Source organism: Somniosus microcephalus, chromosome 9 (genome assembly GCF_052327205.1).
Source record: "Somniosus microcephalus isolate GS21.2 chromosome 9, FLI_Smic_1.0, whole genome shotgun sequence".
Lineage (NCBI taxonomy): Eukaryota > Metazoa > Chordata > Chondrichthyes > Squaliformes > Somniosidae > Somniosus > Somniosus microcephalus.
In genome coordinates this window covers 100,344,302-100,363,791 of record NC_140995.1, presented here as the reverse complement: position 1 = coordinate 100,363,791, position 19,490 = coordinate 100,344,302, and the positions used below count along the sequence as shown (strand labels likewise).

The following is a 19,490-nucleotide window of genomic DNA, read 5'->3' as shown; positions in this document are numbered from 1 at the left end:
AGTGTACTACAGGGGTCAGTGCTAGATCCACTTTTGTTCTAGGTATATTATTATATATATATATATATGATCTAGACTTGGGCACAGTGAACATAAAATTGAAATTTGTTGATGTCACAAAACTAGTGGGTTTCACAAACAATGAGGAGGACTGTAAAATACCTCACGAGAATTAGCAGAATGGGCAGACAGATGTCAGATAGAATTTAATGCAAAGTAGGAGGTAATGCATTTTGGGAAGAGAAACAAGAAATGGGAATATAAACTCAAAGGAGAGACCTTGAAGGGTGTGGAGGAATAGGCATAATTTCCTGAAAGTGTGGATGTAGGTTGATAAAGCCAATGACCAATGACATTTTGAGTTTTATAAATGGGGGTGGGGGGGCTGGAGTACAATGCTAAAGAACTAAGAGTCAGGCCAAAGTTAGAGTACTGTGTGCAGTTTTGGGCACATTATAGAAAGAACATTGACCCAGAAATTCGGGTCGGAGACTTCCCGTGGGTGCAAGCCTCTGACCTGCACTTACCTAGCGTGCCGGCCGTTGTGCTGTGGGCCCGCGAGGGATTCCGATCCTGGGCCTCCTCCAACTGCCGGCGCGCAGTGCTTGCGTATCCCAGGGGCGCAGTTAGTTTGAAGCGTCCCCTGGGATCACGTGGGCCATGGAGAGCCAATGGTAGCAGGGAAATTCACATTCATAAAATTGACAGGAAGAGCTGTCAAAACTATAAATACGATAAGCCCCAAAACATAACTAAAACTTCAAATACATTTTTAAAAAAATCACAATTTTAAAATAACTATAAATTACATAAAATAACTATTTTAAACAATAATTAAAATTTTTGAAAAAATTAATTACATTTTCAAACGGCTAAAAATAAACTTACCTTTCTTTAAAGTATTTAAAAATAATAAACCTGTGGAAAAAATGTTTTAATTTTAATTAATTCACCACTTACCTTGTTAAAAACAGGCCTTGCGCCTGCTTTTTAAGAGTGTAACTGCTGGAGACTTACCCTCCCGGAGAAACCTGGAAAAAGAACGTAAGTTCCAGGCGCACGCGCTGCCTCTCCAGCGTACGCGTTCGACCTTTGAACCCCTTCCTTTAAGGGAATGGAAGTTCTGGTTTCCCGCGCATGCGCAGTGCATGCACGAAACCGGCACTTTCGTTGGGCCTACGGGTGAGTACCCAGCGCGTACTCACCCGTGGAGACCCGAATTTCTGGGTGATTATACCCATAGACCACATACAGCATCGAATCACCAGGAATGATACCAGAATTGAGCAGCTATAGTTATGAGAAGAGACTTGTGATACTGGGACTATTTCTACCAAAACAGAGAACACTTACAGGGGATTTAATGGTGGTTTCTCTTTTAGATTATGAAGAGTTTTGACAGAGTGAATAGGGAAAGACTATTTCCTTTGCTTGGGGAGTCAGTGACAAGGTGTCATCAATTTAAAATTGTCACTTGACAGAGGAGAGAGAGGTTAGGAGAGATTTCTTGACTTAGAGGAGCATGTTACTGTACTACATTTGTTACAGAGAATAGTTGAGGCAGAGACCATTGCACCTTTTAAGGAAAGGTAGTTAAACATTTGAAATGGAGGAAGATACAGAGCTATGAGCAAAAAACGGTCTAGTGGCATTAGTTTTGGATTATTCTAACAGAGGGCTGACACAGGCACAATGAACCTAATGGCCTTTTTCTATACCGTAAACTTCTATGATTCTAAGGAAATTTGTTTGGGCCATAATTATTGCACACTGTCCTCTGCGCTTGATTTGTCAATATGTGCTGCTGTTGCATGAAGCTATGCATCAGGGGTGCTTAATCATAAAGTTTATCCCATCCTATTTATACGTAGGGACTGTATCGCATTGAAAGAATGAAGGAGGATATATCTATATTGAGTAATTCAACAATTCTATTCCCTAAATCTAGCAACTGTCAGTAGAAATTTTTAGTGCAGGTACAAATTCTATTTTTTTATATACATGTCGAAACCTGTCAGTTTTGTTAGAATGTGAAGACACCTGATGGCTTAACACTCTACCCTGCCCATTATGTAAAAATAGGAAAAATATAACTCTTGAAGTTTTGGTAAAGATTTTGACACTATCATTCGTTTGCTCCAAATTAAGGGCCATTGGTATCTCTATTGTTTTAGGGTTAATTAGGAGGATTTATATTTTGAGATAGGGATTTAGGCAGGATTAGATGCCTCATGTTAGTAGGAATTATTTGTGGGGAGAATGGAGAATTTAACTAGCAGTAGCAATAGTAGGATATGAGGACAATGTTGTAAAACCTCAGTATTTGCTCTCCTTACAAATGAAATCGAAAGACATGAGGATATGTATAATGAGTACAGCATGGAGCAAATAATTTGGTTCCACTTCTGTTAAACATTGAGATTGTTATTTGTTCAATGTAACTGGTAAGATTTAACCAGCATAGGTTTTAATATATTGATATCCTTAGATTTTAATTTGATTACCTTTGGGGATCAGAAAGAAACCATTTCACCTGTGGTATATCATCTCTCTCAGAAGTCTAAATATATTGGAGAGAATCTAAGACAGTTATCTGCAGGCTAAATGAGCCAAATAATTTTTCTTACTGCACACTTTTTCATGTCTTATGGTCTTGCGTTTGAGTTGTGGCTGGTTGGTCTTGCATCGAATCCGAATCCCAACTCTAAGCCAGTTAATCATTCCAAAAGCAAGAACTATCAATTCAATTTGTAGCTGGGTGCTGCAAGAACAATTTCCAAAAAAACATTTTATTTTATTTTAAAGGGCTATTCCAGAATTTTTCTTCATGCAACATATTGCATTGTACTTCATGTAAATTGTTAAAGGAACCAGAAATATGTTTGGTATGGATTTGAAATGCAGTTAAATGCAATTGCTAATAGTTATGTTGCAGAAATGTATGGTGGGATAGTGAATGATTGCTCAGCATAGAGGGGGATGAGCCGTGCAATGGTATCATTACCCCCTGACATAGATGTCTGACATCTTCTCTCCTGTCATGAAAGCATCATCTTCAAGAACAACGTCATCAGTGTTCCAAATAATAACACGCAGTTCATAACTGGTTAACAACAAAAGCAACAAACAAAGAGGAATTAGAAAAAAACACACTTCACGACCCCACAGGTCACACAGTTGTACATACCCCCTGACAAAAATGTCACTAGATTTCTCTCCAGTGAAGTAATCATCGTCTTCCAAGATAACCTCATCTGTATTCCAAACTATCACTCTAAGCTCATATCTGGCAGGGAGGAAGGAAGACAAGGTGAGATGCTGAGGTACAAATAATACTGAACGCATAACACACCTGTTGCATTCTCTCCAGTCAGTGTTAACTTTGCACACACAATAGAGCTTCAATTGTTTTCAATGCAAATAAAAAGTACTGACGGATTTCTTACATAGAAGTACCCGAGGGGGACAAAGAAAGAATTGTGAAACTGAAATAGGGTGTGCTACAAAAACATTATCAAAGGGCCCCTAATATGAACTCTGTTGATTTCTTGTAACCACTATCTTATAGCACTTAACCACTCTGCTTATCACACCATATTCTTATTAAACTGCAAGTTCCATGTTTTGGCCTTCTTAAAATTACACTTACATTTTTATTATTGAAAAACAGAACACCTTAAATTATATTTTATAACTTAATTCTAAAAATATTCAGATACTGGGCAGTCCAGTAACTACAATGCGAGAGCAATGAACTCTCAGCTGAGGATCAAAGCTTAAATTCCAATGTTTACAATTAGGATGAATTTGCTAATCATGGATAAATCATTGGGGAAGCGAGGGGAAGAAACATCTGGGGAACAATTATTTTCTGCGACAATAAAGCACATCTTCTTGAGGGTAAACAGGAAGTAGCATTCATAGTAATCCTGAACTAGTCAATGTGCTGAACTGTTTCATCCTCCCAGCAGAGCAGGATTCCATGAATTGTAGTTCACAAATATTTGGCAGAGAAATATGAAAAAAAATACAGAATAAAATATCTGAAATTATTACCTTTATAAATTTATTGTGTTGGCTGGTGCGACAATGTTAGTACTGATAATATGTTATCTGAACTATTGAGCTTTTGAGTCAAAAACACCTGGAAGACTCTTAGGGGTAATTTTCTGACCTTGTGCTCATGACAGGGAGCCTCGGCTGCATGGAATGCATATTAGTAAACCAAATTTAAATGGCCAGAAACTCATGTGAACTGGTGCTTGAATTTTGATATGTGCTTCCAATGGGTTAGGTTCCCCATTGGGTCCCCGAAGTCGGAGAATTACCCCATAACGTAGCTTAAACCTGCCAATTTTAGTATTGCTTATTGGGCTTTACAATGACAGCAAAAACCTCAAACATGACAGCAAGGAAGCAATCAATAACAGTAAGATTGGTGATCTGTTTTGGCTGGTAATTTTTCAGTTACATCAACATTGAAACATCAGCACTTGACTTTACTGCTTTGGTTACTATGTTGTTCAGCAGTTGTCAAAGCAAATCAATAAATACATAGGACAATTGAGCCCCCAGCCCAGTTTGCTTGAATGGTGCGACTGAGGGTTGTGATAAACTAAAGGAAACCACATATAAAGCAATAAAATATCCCTCAGGAATTAGAGAGCAGAGGTTCTCCATACTGCTTGAAAAATAGCCTAGCCACTACTCCAATACTTGGAAAGTTAAAGTATTTTAGTATTTAAAAAAAATCTCCGACGATGTTTTAGAAATGATATGCAATGGGATGCCTCCACGCTCCAACTGCAAATCAAACCATAGAGAAGTGATTGGTGGAGCTACAGGTTGGAAATTCCTCCTGTAAATATAATATTAATGATTGAGTGAGACACAGGCTGAAAAGGGACTGATACTGGGTACTGAACACCTAATTACTATAAACTGGTGTCTCTTTCTTTTGACCTTTGATTGCTAGGATCCTTCAGTAGATGATTATTCATTTTTGAATTGGAGTTCAACTCCACTCTCCAGAAGTGCAAAGTAGTATCTTAAACTTGCACAGACTGTAAGGGAAGTTACTGAGGACATGGGTGCTCATTGAAGTTCATCAATCCCAGTGGTTTGTAATTTTTTTCATTCCTGTCTGACAGCCACGACAGAATGGGCACTCACCCCAAAATGGGGTCCTTCAAATGAAGATAGCACACCAGCAGGGTTATTCTCTAAGTACTTGTGCTTATGATTCCTCCAAGCAAAATTTGCAAAATTAGTCCCGAAGACCCTGCTAGTCTTTTGCCGTGGACTTGGGTCCAATGGACAGATGGTTGTAAGTTTAATTTAAGATGCATAACTGGGAATAAAGCATTTGGAATTTGGCGTCAGTGCTTGTGAAACTCAGGTAGCCAAAGCTAAAGCAACACATCAGCTTCTACCCCCCACACCACCCCAAACTAGATAATCAGGGATTGCTGGTGCATACAATCTCCCGGACCATCTTGATATCAGCTATCTTCTCCTTGTACTAGATCATCAGAAAATGGAATAATAGCATTTTTAAGTGTATTTTTTGAAATCCACAACCTATGACTACAGTCCTAAATGGCACAATGTGCAAGATGGCTACATAGGCACATGGTTCAGAACAAAATGTTCATGTCATGGGAAACGATGACACATGTTTTATCATGTGCAGTGCCACTTACAAAAGAATAGACAGGGACAACCATAACCAAAAAAGATCTCTTTGAACAGATCCAAAGTTAGTTAATTTAAGTTACAATGGGTGGAGAACATGCGTATCCCTATTCCAAACAACTGATTTCTATCACTTGCCTCTGGTTTGGATTCAAACCAAGATCTGAGAAATGAAGAGGTAGTAGTCAGGATTTTGCCTGTAAGGCAAATTAGCTACCAAAAATATTGCTGTTGTCATTTGGTAAGCTTATTATTCCAATATCCAAATTAAAGAGAACAGAACATCTATCTCAACAGAAAATGCAGGCAGGATGAAATAACAACAAAAAATGCTGGAAAAACTCAGCAGGCCAGGCAACATCCGTGGAGAGAAAATACAGTCAACGTTTCGGGTCAAAACCCTTTGTCAAGACTGCCCCAGTTCAAAACACATGGGGGCAAATTGTAACTTCAAAAAATGGGTGGGTTGAGGTCAGGTGGGAGATTAAAGTATAAAAAATGTGAATCCCGACCCCAACCCGCCCACTTCCGGGTTTAACAGAGGCTCAGGAGAGCAGGGGCGGCCAGCCAAACCGCTCCCAGGAGGCGGGTTGGCACTTTAAATATTATACCTGTAATGAGGCTGGAAGCCTCGGATTTAACCTGCTGTACAGGTTTAACTGCAGCCGGCCGGGGATCCCACCGGTTCGGGGAGCCCCCACCCTCCCCGGGATCAGACCCTTCCCTGAACCCACCCCCCTCAGGGTCGGGGCTCGCACCTACCTGGTCCTGCGGCCTCCTGTCCAGTGCTCCTGCCCGACTAGAAGCCAGCCTGTCAATCAGGTTGACTTCTGGGCGGGGAACCTGCGGATGACGTCACATGCACGCTACCAGGCGGGTCTAAACTTCAAAATCCGGCCATGGTTGCAATCGCAGGAAAAACTTATTTTAAAATATATAATAAGCAGCGCTGTGTTAAAAGTGCTTTCTTCCTCCTCTAACCACCTGGATTGCTTTCTGTGGAGAGGAAATTGCCTATTAACATATTCTATCATAGTCTGTGCTCTTGATTCTACTCCTGGACTCTCTCATTCTCTTACTCATCTCCTTCAAGTTGAAAAAAAGATGCTTTGAGATGAGGATTCCAGGGAAATAAAAGAATGTTATGAGTGTTTAGAAATTAAAATAAACAAGAACTGATTCTGTTCAAGTGGAGCCTGAAGTATAATTCACTGAGCGGCTGGTATACAAGGATGTTAATATATTGATGTCAGCAGCCTTTCTGTTTAAATGACAATTTGGGCTTTTCTGGAGACAAATGTGTTAGTTCCTTCAGAATATTGTGAAGGTAAATGGAATCGGTAAAATATGCGTAAAAAGAACAGTCGTACTGAATTAAATTTGTTACATTGCACACCGCTAATAATATGAGAATACTTTACTTCTTTGGTTTCCGTGGTGATATATCAATTGCTGCTCCTGGTGCAGGCATGTCCTTTGGAAACATATCAACAAACATTTCGATGTGACCCTGAAAATTGTGCAAAAAGGGAACTTCAAATTAATTATTCGTAGTTGTCTGCCAAACTGCAAAATGATCCATACAATCTCCAGTTTTGGGATTGGCTTTGGCGGCCATCTCGCATTAGGAAAAGGGGGGTGTCCCCAGCAGTGGGGGCCTAAGTTTTCTTTGTGGGGCTCAGACAAGTACTCCTGCTTCTCCTGGCAACTCAAGGAAAGTAAAAAACTTACCTGTTTGGACCTCTTCTGGCCTCAAACTCCTCTTCCCACTTTCTTCACATAGGAAGGCTACTGTGGCTTCCACGCTCAGGCCACCAGTAAGAACTGTAGTCGGGTCTGATTACATCATCGGGACCCAACATGCATGTGTAAAGAAGGACCCCACCAGCTTTGGGCAGATGCCATTGGCACCTGCTCAGCAGAGCAGGTCAAAATTTGGAACTGTGAGTTCCTGCCAGCTTTCTGACGGGTAAGTAACCCGAGAAATTTTAATTGCCTACCTACCAGTTGGGTAGGGTTAAAATCGTCCCTCCCTGATTTCTAGATTGAAATTATTATTTCCCTCAAGTGTTATTCTACACATTGAATAGGAAGAGCTGTCAGGGCATGATACACAAAGATTGCATCAACGTTTCCCAAAGTGTAAATGTGAGCAGAGAGGGAAATTTGGCTTGATAAGATAGAGATGGGTTTCAGTATTGGCATAGGTGAAAAAAAGTTTTTTTGGTTTTCTGGGCATATTCTCAGTGTTGGAAAATCTTTGATGGCTGGATCTTTTATAACTGATATAGGTAAAATCAGCAAACTCCATAAAGCAATTAGGAGAATTTAGGGTAGGTCTAGACTGTTGCTGGGAGAATTCTCCACCAGTATCTTAAACCACTTAAATACTCAATGCCTTCTTTCTTCCTATATTTTCTGTTGCCTGATTGCCTGATCCCACCATGTTTCCAAACTGACATAACACTAATTAAATGTCAAGGTCTGTAGAATTTAACCACATTTATTATGGGCCGGATTTTCTGATCGGAGGCTTCCTGCGTGCGGTTGCCTCCGATCTGGAAAAATCTACGAACTTACCTGCTGGCTTCGTAGGTCCCGACACTTCCAATCCTGGGCCTCTCCTGGTCTGTGCACGCAGAGGCCCAGGTATCCCAGGGACGCAGGCGGTTCACAAGCGCCCCTGGGATCACGTGGGCCATGGGGAACCAATCAAAGAAGGGAATCCCCCTACACACTTTTGACAGGTCTCTCCGCATAGACCTGTCAAAAGTATGAATGGGGATTGTAGTGTATGTAACCTGTACTACCTTAAGAGGATACCTTAAGGTGAAGGACTGCTTTTAACAGCTCCTGTACATTGTAGTACCGGTAGTGACCACACCGGTATATAAACCCTGTGGAGTAATATGTATCTCAGTTCCCGCTCTGACCCTCAATCACTAAAGACCTGTTTAGTTACTCTCTGTTGTCTGTGTCATGTTATTCATAATAACTGCACTTGTAAACACAGACTCAACAGGGATCACTCAAAAAACACACTAAAACATTAAAAAAAAAATTTAAATCACATATTTAAAATTAGTTAAAATTACCTTAAATTAAATATTTTAAACAAAAATTTAATGAAAGCGGAACTCTCCACCCGCAGAGGCCCTTCTCCAGGGCAGGCGGATGATCTGTCTGACAGATCGGAAATGCCGGTTTTCAGCGCATGCGCTTCGCATGCCTGAACCCCTACGGGTGTGTACACAGCTCGTTCACACCCGTGGGGGTTGGAAAATATGGGCCATTATTTATTCTTTGTTAATCAAGTATTACAGTGCCTTTCATTCTCATCTAATATTGTAGTTATGTTGATAGTACAATGTGAAGCTCTGCTTTTTGAAAGATATTCATATTTATAGGTCCATTGCTCCTTACTGCAGAATAGTCCACAGTTGAAGGCCCCCACACTTGCCCAGTAAATAACATTTTAGTCACACGGAAGTGGACAAACTTCACTGATGTCACATGGGGACATGATTGTGGCCAATAACTGACACTGATTGGCACACAGTCCTTTCTGTAGGGGGGTGCACAAAAGTGTTGCTGTTTCGGTCTTTAGTCTGAAGGTTGTAGCGCTGTTTTTATGGAGATATTTTGGACATTTAGGGCCCGATTTTGTGGATTGTGTGGGAAATGGTCGGATTCCCCGAATGTGGGGTTCTGATCCACAAAAAAATGGGTCAGCCAGCTGCACGCAATTTTCCCTCACGTGGCCAATTAATTTCCAGCGTGTGGGCAGCCTTGCTAATTGTCCATTTCCAGTCAGGAAGCCCCACAGCATGATGTCATCATTCATGGTGCTTTCAAGGTCCACAGCAAGCATTGCTTCCTCTGTTGGCTTCCAAACGAACCATGCAGGATGGCACAGGAGCCTGCAGCAGCTGTGGCCAGTGCCAGACCCCGAGCTGCCTCCAAATTCGACGAAGCTTCACTGCAGGCATTATTGGCTGGGGTTAGGGCCCACAGGGAGGTCCTCTTCCCTAGGTCAGGCAGGAAGGGGCCTCCCACTGAGACCAAGGCTGCATGGATGCAGGTGTCAGCAGATGTCAACTCGAATGTGCATGTAACCTTGGCATCACATCTCTAACTCCTTCCTCTACTCCCCCACAGGACCATCCAGAGCCCCCGTCCCCACTGTGGAGGAGGAAGAGGCTGTGCAGCCAGACTCCTCAGAGGAAGCTCCAACCTCTGAGGGCGCAGTGTCAGCAGAAGTAAGCGCACCCAGCACCAGCGCAGACACTCACACCTCGGGGGGACCTTCGGGACATAGAGTAGTGTTGTCACCTGGTGTTTCACAGCTCACAAGTGCACCTCAGCAGATTCTGGAGACAGGGACAGCAGTGGAGAGTCCTCGTCGGAGGGCGCAGGACTCTGCCAGCTCAGCTCAGCTGCGCTGCATGTCGACCCTCTGCCTCTGGGTCCATCCGCAAGAGAAGAGGTGATGGATCTCCATGCACAGATGCAGGAGTCTCTGGTAGGTTTTGTCTCCAGGGTCGCTGTGAGTGTGGAGCGAATGGAGGAGTCCATAGCGACCATGAGCAGAGCCTTTGTGGAGTCATTGGCGCATGAACGCATCACCATGGAAAGGTTGGCAACCTCCATGGAGGAGATAAGTCGCCAGGGTATGGAAAACATGGTGAGTGCTCATAAGAGAATGACATCTCTTGAGGAGCGATGGCCATCTATTGAACAGAGAAACCAGACCTTCATGGAAGTCCTTCTGAGCAGGACTGTCAGTGCAGAAATGGGTCCCCATGGCCCCCTAAAGCGCAGCAAGGTGCTCTCAAACCACTTCCAAGCGCTGGCCCCTTCTGGCCTGTGCAGCTTCAGGTGAGTGAGTAGCAGCCTGGTGCTCCTGGTGCTCATCCTGCTGTTCCAGGTTCTGCTGCTGCCGCCTCTGCTGCTGGAGATCTTTTAATGGCAAGAAGGGAAGGAAAAAAAGGCGTCCCATGCTTCTGGTAGATGCCTCCGCTGAGGAAGCGCTGAGTGAGGGTGGCGAGAGGGGCTTCCCAGGAGATCACATTGGAGAAGTGTGTGAGGCGCCAACCTTCCACAGCTGTGCCTAAGCCTTGAAGAAGTAGCCCCAAGCCTGCAACAACAAGGTCCTTCAACATACAAATGCTCTCCGATTAAATCTCAGCTTTCCCGAATGACCTGCAGCTGACAGCAAGCAAGCCGGCAAGTTTCACGCCAGGTTTCATCAGCGGGGTTCCCCGCAGGCGTGTTTAGCGTGGGGAACCCTTGAAAATAGCAAGGGCCCCTTAAAATTGCATGAAACATGCCAATAATTGGTGATTAGGGTCCCAACGACCAGTCCCGCCAGCGGCGGGCAGGACTGAATCGGCTCGCGGAGAAACGGTGGTCCGAAAGTCGGACAGGGTGGGGAATCAGGCGGGGGGGGGGGGGAGGGGGTTGCGACCCCCTATTTCGGTGATTTTCGGCCCTGCTCGCCTGAAAACCCGCCCGACGGCTGGCAGAAAATCAGGGCCTTAGTTCACTGCGGTATCAATCACTGGCTCTGTTCCGAGTTTCTTTGAAAGCCATATTTCTCTGCAAGAAATCTGACCTAAAGCTTGGGGCTGAGCCAGGTTTCATATTAGGTTTAGATTCCTGAATAACCGAACTAAGACCAGCCCATAAATAGGAATCAAACATCAGACTCAGCTATACTGATGTACACACTTGGGGTGATTTTGCTAGTCTGTGCTCCTGGTGGACAGCCTTGCCTGCTGGGGGTGCATATCTGAAATTTAGGTGTACACTGTGTGATTTTCCAGTCCATTCTGAATAGAAAATCCATAGTTAATGGCGCTCCAATTTTTGATATACACTCCTGGTAGACAAAGCTCCTGCTGGGAGCACGCTTATAAAATTACCCCATACAGTCTTTAACAACACTTTCTTCTTGCCCAGTTTTCTGTACCTGCTCAATGCCTGGTTTCTCAGGGTTTAGCAGAGGCCTGGTTTCCACATGTTCAGGAACCAACTTGCAGCCGACACGTGGAATCCCCTCCCAATGCTGTAGAACAATCAGGGACAAATGTTCGTCGGTTTCTTTCTTTACCCCTGATTAGAAAAAATGAAAAACATCAGTCAAGTTAAAGTGACTACTTTTCCAAACATTGGTTCTGAAAATTCTTCAGGGGTATATTTATGAGGCTACCGTGCCAGTGAAGAGCCTCATCCGACTGTTGCGCATATTATGACAACTGAACATATGTCGATCTATACTTACTAAAAATAAAATAAAACAATAACATTTCCCAAATGAAAATATTTTCACATGCACAAAACAGAAAATATATATTTGCAGGGTCCAGGACTTCTACACTCTTCTAGCTGCCACATGTTTGCACCATTAATTTAGAATAATCTGTATTACAACCATAAGTATAACAACATACTCATGGGATAGTAATTTAGAACAAATTCAGAACCAAAATGGATCACTAAAGCTTCAAATTTCATGGCGCTGAAATTAAGCACTGGGGGAGTACGAATACTTATGGCATTGGCGTTAAATTCCTTCCTTCACTATTTTAGTTAAAGTGCTAACCTGTTTAAAATAAATAGACTAATGCCTCTTCTAAAACAGCAGGATGAGAAACTTAGATGAACGTCTTAAACATTCATATACTAGTAACCCATGGCACAATTTCAGAAATTATATGTTAAACAGCGCTACATATCACCATTATTTTCATAAAACAAAAGCAAAATACTGCAGAAGTTGGAAATCTGGAAAAAAAACCAGAAAATGCTGGAAACACTCAGCAGGTCAGGCAGCATCTGTGGAGAGAGAAACAGAGTTAACGTTTCAGGTCAATGACCCTTCATCAGAACTGGAAGATGTTAGAGATGAACAGCTTTCAAGCAATTGCAGAGCCTGGGGAAAGGGGGGAATGGATAGAACAAAAGGAAAGGTCCTTGATTGGGTGGAGGGCAGACATGATTAAATGACCAAACTATTATTTTCATACCATTTTCATCCTCAATCTCTGTTGGCCCTGTAAGGACTCTATTAGCGACCTTCACTCTTCCTCCTGGTCCGAAGTGAGGTCCATCTACTTTGCCATCTTTGCAGAGTTTGGTCAGCATCTGTGTAGGTTTCACAGGATCTCGCCAGATATTGTATCCATGACTTTGTACATGAAGAATACATCAGTAAATATTACTGACTTAATGTCCAACAGCTAGAGAATTCAACAAACTGAAGACACGGTTCTATTGCAATTTTGATCTCAGTAACCTCATGGCATATTGTATTCATCCTCCAGAGGACTTCTATAGTTTATACTGTGTTCCTTAGGCTGGATTTATTTAACACTCAAACTGGTGTGAGACCGTTTCCTCGTGGGGGTCTTGCACTTCAGTGTTTTAGTGAGCTTGTTAATTTCCTGAGTTATACTGGCACTTTTGCATCGATATGCGCTCAAAGCACGGTAAATTAACACAAAACTAGCAGTGTTAACGCAGCCATGGAAGTTACTTTAGGTGCTTTTATGTTGCACTAGTGCAACTGGGTTCCCCAAGTGTGGGTCACTTTTTGTCAGCTGTAAGCCAAAGGTACAACTGCTGGGACTCATTAAGACCAGTGGCCTGGAAAATCTGCTAAAGATGCAACCGTTCTTAGTGGGTCACTACATAGAAATATATAAAAATTACAACACATACAGTCCATGTTGGTGTTTACCCTTCATGCAAGCAAATAGTTCTAATCACATTTACCTGCCCTGTTCCCATATCCCTTCACCCCCTTTACCTTCATCCACCTATCCAATCTAATCTTGCATGTTGACATAGTTTCTGCCTCAACCACTAACCCTGGAAGTGAATTTCACAGCCATACAATTCTCTGTCTAAAGAAGTTTCTCCTGCCTGCTATTCTAAGGGGGAGAAATTGGGTGAGTAGCGCCACCTGTTAGTGCCTAAAGAGGCAGTCAGTGGCTGTAGCGCCACTGGCTGCGTCTCCGGCGATATTCAATAGGGGCGCTAATGGTGGCGTTAGGCATTTGCGCTGCGCCGCCACCGATGACGTCATTGGTGTGCGCAGCGCCCCATTCGTGCCCCGTTCGCGATATTTGGTAGCGAACGCCGCAGTTGCGCCGTTCGCTACCCGCGCCCGGTTCACGGGGCCTTACTGTGCCGGCAGCGGCGCAAGTTAAGGTGAAGGTGCGGGGCGGCCGCTTTTTCGGCGGCCGCCTGCCAGCACCTCCGTTCCCGGCCTCCTAACCCCCGCCCTGCGGCATTGCCGGCTATTTCCCGAGAGCCCGGCACTTCTCCTTGATGCCGGGCTCATTTGCTGGCACTCGCGAGCGGGGATCGCGCTGTTGCAGGCACCTTCCCCTTAACAGTGGGAGGAAGGCCTGCAGTACCGCAGCATGCCGTGTCGCAGCATGTGGCGCTGTGGCACGTTGCGCTGCGATAATCAGTTTCAGCGCCCTAAGAGGGACGCGGAGCGCCTCGAGCCTCGCCCCGTGTCCCTCGAGGGGCACTGAAACTGAATTTCTGGCGATCGGTATCACTCCGATCGCTGCGCTAAATCCTGCGCTCAGGCGACTTTTGCGCCACTTTGGCGCCCCAACCCAATTTCTAGGCCTAAATTTCTTACATTTAATCTTGTATCTATGACTCCTTCTTTTTGACTCTGAAACAACTGGAAACAGTCTGCTTCTATCTACCCTGTCCCATCCTTTCATAGCTTTAAGCACTTCTATTACATTGCCCCATAATGTGTTGTTCGAATGAAAAAATGCCACACAGCGCCCATTTGGAATGGGCACTGAAGGGAGGCCCAAATTCATAGGATAAAACAATCCTCTGCCACTCCTGCACATTGCGCCTGCAACACACTGCCACCCCTGTCACTGTTCCACCTCTTCACTTGCTGCCCCTTTTCCCCTCCCCACCTTATGGCATAAAAATCCTGGCCTGGCCCTTACCACTCCCAGCCCATTATGTGCTATACACTTGGAGCTCCATCAAAATATTAGAATGGACTGATCTCATTCCTCTGCAGCTGTGCAGAGCATCTAAACAGTGCAGCCCAGCACAGGGACCGCATTATTGCCCCTCAATTTTTGAATCAGATTCTGAGACAGTTAAAACTGATAATAATGGACAGAGGCAAAGGCTATGAAACTAGGCAGAATGCTAGCGGTGCACTTTCTCCTCATTTCTTGCCCTGTGGCTATTTTAAAGAGGCTGTTTTCTTGGGTGGCTGATGCACCCGCCGGATTCAGGTGGAAGCCTCATAAATATATTCAAATTGGAAGCCTATCACTTAGATTGTATCCCAATGCTGTTTTAACTGCTTACTCAGCAGGGCGACCGCCGTGGATGTCCAGCTCAATAAAACCTGGTGGACACCCAGTGTAGGCCCTGTAAGCTAAGTATAATATTTATCTTTGTGGGACCCAGAGGAGCGGGAGTGCTCCACCTGGCCCCTCAAAGAAACTTGAGCTGTTGCCACTCTGGGTTCCCCACTTCTTACCCACAAAGCCCTCCTGAATGTTCCCCCCTACTCCCCGGTGACTTATCTGACTGCCAGCCTGGCCACCTGACCTTCATAGGCCCAAAGCCAGCAAGCTGCTTCTGGATGCCCATTTTGGGCAGGCAGTTGGATGGCAGGATGTTAATGAGTGCTGGCTGTTAAAATGGAACGGTCTCCCACAGCAGGTCCTGGGCAGGTGGCCTTGTGTGTCCTGCTGGCTTCCCATCTGGGAGTTAAAATTCCCCCTTTGGTTTCAGTAAAATAAATATGGGAAGTCATTGTCCTGTGTTTCCACTGTATGCAACATTACACAGCAGAACCCAGCAATCGACAAAAAAGTAAAATGAAGTCCCTCTCATTAGACAGGAACATTAACACCCATTAATGCAACAGAATCTAATGGTGATTTCAAATATATGTTCCTTAAATTGAATGAAATGTTAAATTACTTACATGGAATATTGCTGTGCAATGCCACATGTTGCTCTGTGTTTGCTGTAGTAACGATTCTCTAAGTCTATTTTGGTTTCTCCAATTAGATCATCTGTACCCACTAAATCCCAGTCATATACAGCCACTGTCAGCATGGACTCCATTGGAAATGTGGCTTCAATGTCAAAAGACCTGGTTGAGCAGATAAAGTCATATATTGTAACTGATTGAAGTGACAAGTGGTTATCAGAGTTCCAATGTTTGGATGACAACTGGTTGGTATAAAACACACTTCCTTTATGCAAATGAAACCACACCCCATAATATCTGTTCAGAGATCCGAGGGTACAAATTCTGGAATGTTGCTGTTATAGTGTATGTACCCGTCTACCTTTAAGGAAACTATTGTATGTAACCGTTCACCTTTAAGAGAACTACTTTAGGTGTGGCACTACTTGTTTGGCTTCTGTATACTGTAATACCGACAGTGACCACACCAGTATATAAGTGTTGTGGCAGGATAACTAGGGCAGATTCGCCCTGACCTTCGAATAGTAAAGACCTGTTTGTTTGTTATTCCTGAAGTCTGTGTCGTTATTAACTGTACAACCCACAGACTTTACAGTGGCGACGAGTCCGATCGTACCCTGCGGCAAGACTACCAAAGCAACTAAAGAGCGTCGAAGAGAGGCAACCGCCCTCGTCGTTCTGCTGGGAGAAAACACGAGGCTGCAGCAATAGAAAGGAGGAAGACTTTAGCAACAAAAGCTTCCATCAGCAACAGGCACTGACTACCCTTCTACCACGGTGCGGAGTGAGCCGATCAGCAGGAAACAAGGCGGCCGCGGAGACTGTGAGTAGGGGAAAGTGTAACGAAATCCGGAGGATAAGGGCTGTGCACTCGACCACGGTCGAGGGGGAGCAGAGCTGGTCAGGAAGGCGGGTCCAACGGCGTCGTGAGATAGCCGGACCGCGATCGGCGGGAAAAGCCGGGCAGCGACCGAAGCCACGAAGCGCTGAGACCGGGAGCAGGCGCGGGAAGAGAGAAACTCAGCCGCAGCCGGGGAGGGAAGCACCGGACTGCGTGAGGGCTGGGAGGCGAGCGGGAGCCGGGCGTGTGGGAGAGGCAGAGCCGACCAAAGGAGGCTGCGCGAGAGCCAGTCCAGCGGCTGAACTGTTCTCCACCAACGGGGTACCCAGCGCCGGTAGAGCCGAACGTGGGGGAGAGAGAGACAGAGCCGAGCAAGGGGAGAGAGACTGCACAAGAGCCAGTCCAACGGCTGAACTGTTCTCTGTGAACGGGGTACCCAGCGCCGGTAGAGCCGTGCGAGCGGGAGAGAAAGACAGAGCCGAGTAAGGGGAGCTGTGCGGAAGCCAGCCCAGCGGTTGAACCTGTCCGCTGTGGGGAAAGCGTACCCCTCCCACCAGGGAAGAAACGTGGGAAGCCGCCATTAGGCGGAGAAGACGACAGACGCGGGAGACCGCCATTGAAGGGGTGGGGAGAGAAGGAAAGAGCGGGAAACCGCCATTTTCACGGGAAAAACCGCCATCTTAGAAATAAATAAATAATAAATAAGAATTTAAAGAAATACTTGTGCTGCTCCCAAGGAAAGGAAGATGCCTAAGCGAGGGAATATTAACGATTTTAATTCTGAGATAGAAGACTGGGCCACGTACGTGGAACGCATCGAGATCTATTGTGAAGCCAACAAAATAGAGGAAGACGACAAAGCGATAACATTGCTAAACTCGATGGGCGCAAAGACATACGGGCTCTTGAAGCATCTACCAGCTAAACTGGCGGATCAGACTTTCGAAGGGATTGTGGCTGTTCTGAAGGACCACTTGAACCCCACACCGTTGATGTTGGCTGAATGATTCAAATTCTATGCAAGAACGCAACGGAAAGACGAAAGCAACGCGGAATATTTGGTCGAACTGCGTAGGCTAGCGAAATGCTGCCAGTTCGGAGGGAATCTGACAGAGGCACTGCGAGACAAGTTCGTATGTGGATTGTCCAAAGAAGGGACGCAAAAGCGACTACTGGAAGAGAACGACCTCACACTAGACAGGGCTGTTCTGATAGCTGCATCGCACGAAGCCGCAGCGAAAGGAACGGCAGAAATGCAGCTGAAGGCGGCGGCACTCGGGGTGAACCAAATTACCTCGAATACAACAAAATGCTATCGTTGTGGGAAGACAACGCACGACCAGAATCAATGCTGGTTTAAGAACCAAGAATGTAGGAAATGTGGCAAACTGGGTCACATCGCAAAGGTATGCCGGTCAGGGAAGAAGACCAACAACCAAAGGAAGCCACCACAAGAAAAGTACAGCAAGGTACACAAGGTGGCTGAGAAGAGTTCAGACGAACAGAATTCAGACTCAGACCCAAACAACCAGGAGCTGGGTAGTCTGAGAATTCACAATGTGGGGAGGGAAGCTGATCTACAAACTATCTGGGTCATGCTAAGAATAGCTGGAGTCCAAGTAAGAATGGAGTTGGACACTGGATCAGCTCTATCAGTCATCAATCGAAGGGACTACCACCGGCTATTCTCTCACATACCCTTAAGGAATACCAAGTTCGTATTACAGACATACACGGGGCATAAGGTATACCCCATGGGGAAGATAAGAGTCAAGGTGAGAGATAGGGGTAAAGAACACCCAAGAATGAACTTGTACGTATTATCTGAGGGAGGACCACCACTTCTAGGACGAGAGTGGATCAAGAAAATAGACATGGAATGGCACTATCTAAAAGCCATAATGAGTGAGGACTCGGTGCAAGCTATCAGCTCAGATTCTGAAACGGATGATGATAAGACCAACTCAAATATGGAAGACAAGGCTAAAATGAACTTGCCGACTATGGTGGAGAAAACGAAGACATGCATAAAGGCTTATGCTACCGAGAAGAATAAAGCTTCAGAGCAGAACTCCAGTTTGATAGAGAATTCTGAGCCTGTTCAAGTTAAGGACTTATCCACGACGGAAGAACACCGAACTCGGACTCAAACTTATTTCAAAGTACGACAACAATTAGAACAGTTGAGTTACCGTCTCGTACAAGAGATGAAAACAATGGAAAAGTTCTGGGACACCGAATGGGAGAACCTGGAAAGACAGCAGAGGCAGCTAGCTCAAGCAAAGAGCGACCATAGAGCCATCGTGACCAATTACCGATCACATCTCCCTTATGATGTTCAGGAGTTAGAATATTTGCATGATCTAGAGATACAGCATAAAGGCAAACCACGCTACACTGAGGATTTTGTTCTGCAATTGGAGACGGAGCTAGTGCAAGCAAGGTTAAGAGAAGCTGAATCGCAGTGTGCACTTAAAGATATGCAGAAAAAAATCTTGGACATGGAAAAGAGAAACGCTTCTTTACCTGATGTGAATAATGTGGCCATGTTGCAAGAGGAGCTTATAGGGGCGAAACTGAAAGAAGCTAAGCAAAGGATGTTGGAACTTGAAACACAGAACCAAATCAGCAGTAACCAGCTATGTCGAGCAGAGAAGGAGTGCTATGGTCTACATGAGAAGGTGCAATATCTCTCAGCCCAGAATAAGGGACTACTCACTCAGTTAAATGAAAGTAATCGGAAAATGGCTGAGATAGACTGCAAGAATAAAGAAGATTTGATGGCAGTGAGACTTCGAGAGGCAGATAGCATAGCAGCCTTGGCTGAACTCCAACAGGAAATTGCGAAAGAAGCAAATGAAGAGGAATCTTCAGGAAGCCAGGATGTTATTCCAGTTCTTCTCTACGACTCCTTACAAGCAGAGTGTGAGAAGTTGAAAGAACAGTATGAAC

The 19,490-nt window shown here is 44.7% G+C and overlaps 1 protein-coding gene across 1 annotated transcript in view; it reads right to left on the bottom strand.

Moving 5' to 3' along the window:
- Positions 1–19,490, bottom strand: part of otofa (otoferlin a) — a 214,899-nt gene that overhangs the window by 33,821 nt on the left and 161,588 nt on the right. The window contains exons 33-37 of the mRNA XM_085998196.1: positions 15,689–15,859; positions 12,723–12,883; positions 11,666–11,808; positions 7,116–7,204; positions 3,188–3,286 (exon numbers count right to left, since the gene is read on the bottom strand). Of these exons, the coding sequence (XP_085854322.1) occupies positions 3,188–3,286; positions 7,116–7,204; positions 11,666–11,808; positions 12,723–12,883; positions 15,689–15,859 (663 nt within the window). The remainder of the gene's footprint in view (positions 1–3,187; positions 3,287–7,115; positions 7,205–11,665; positions 11,809–12,722; positions 12,884–15,688; positions 15,860–19,490) is intronic.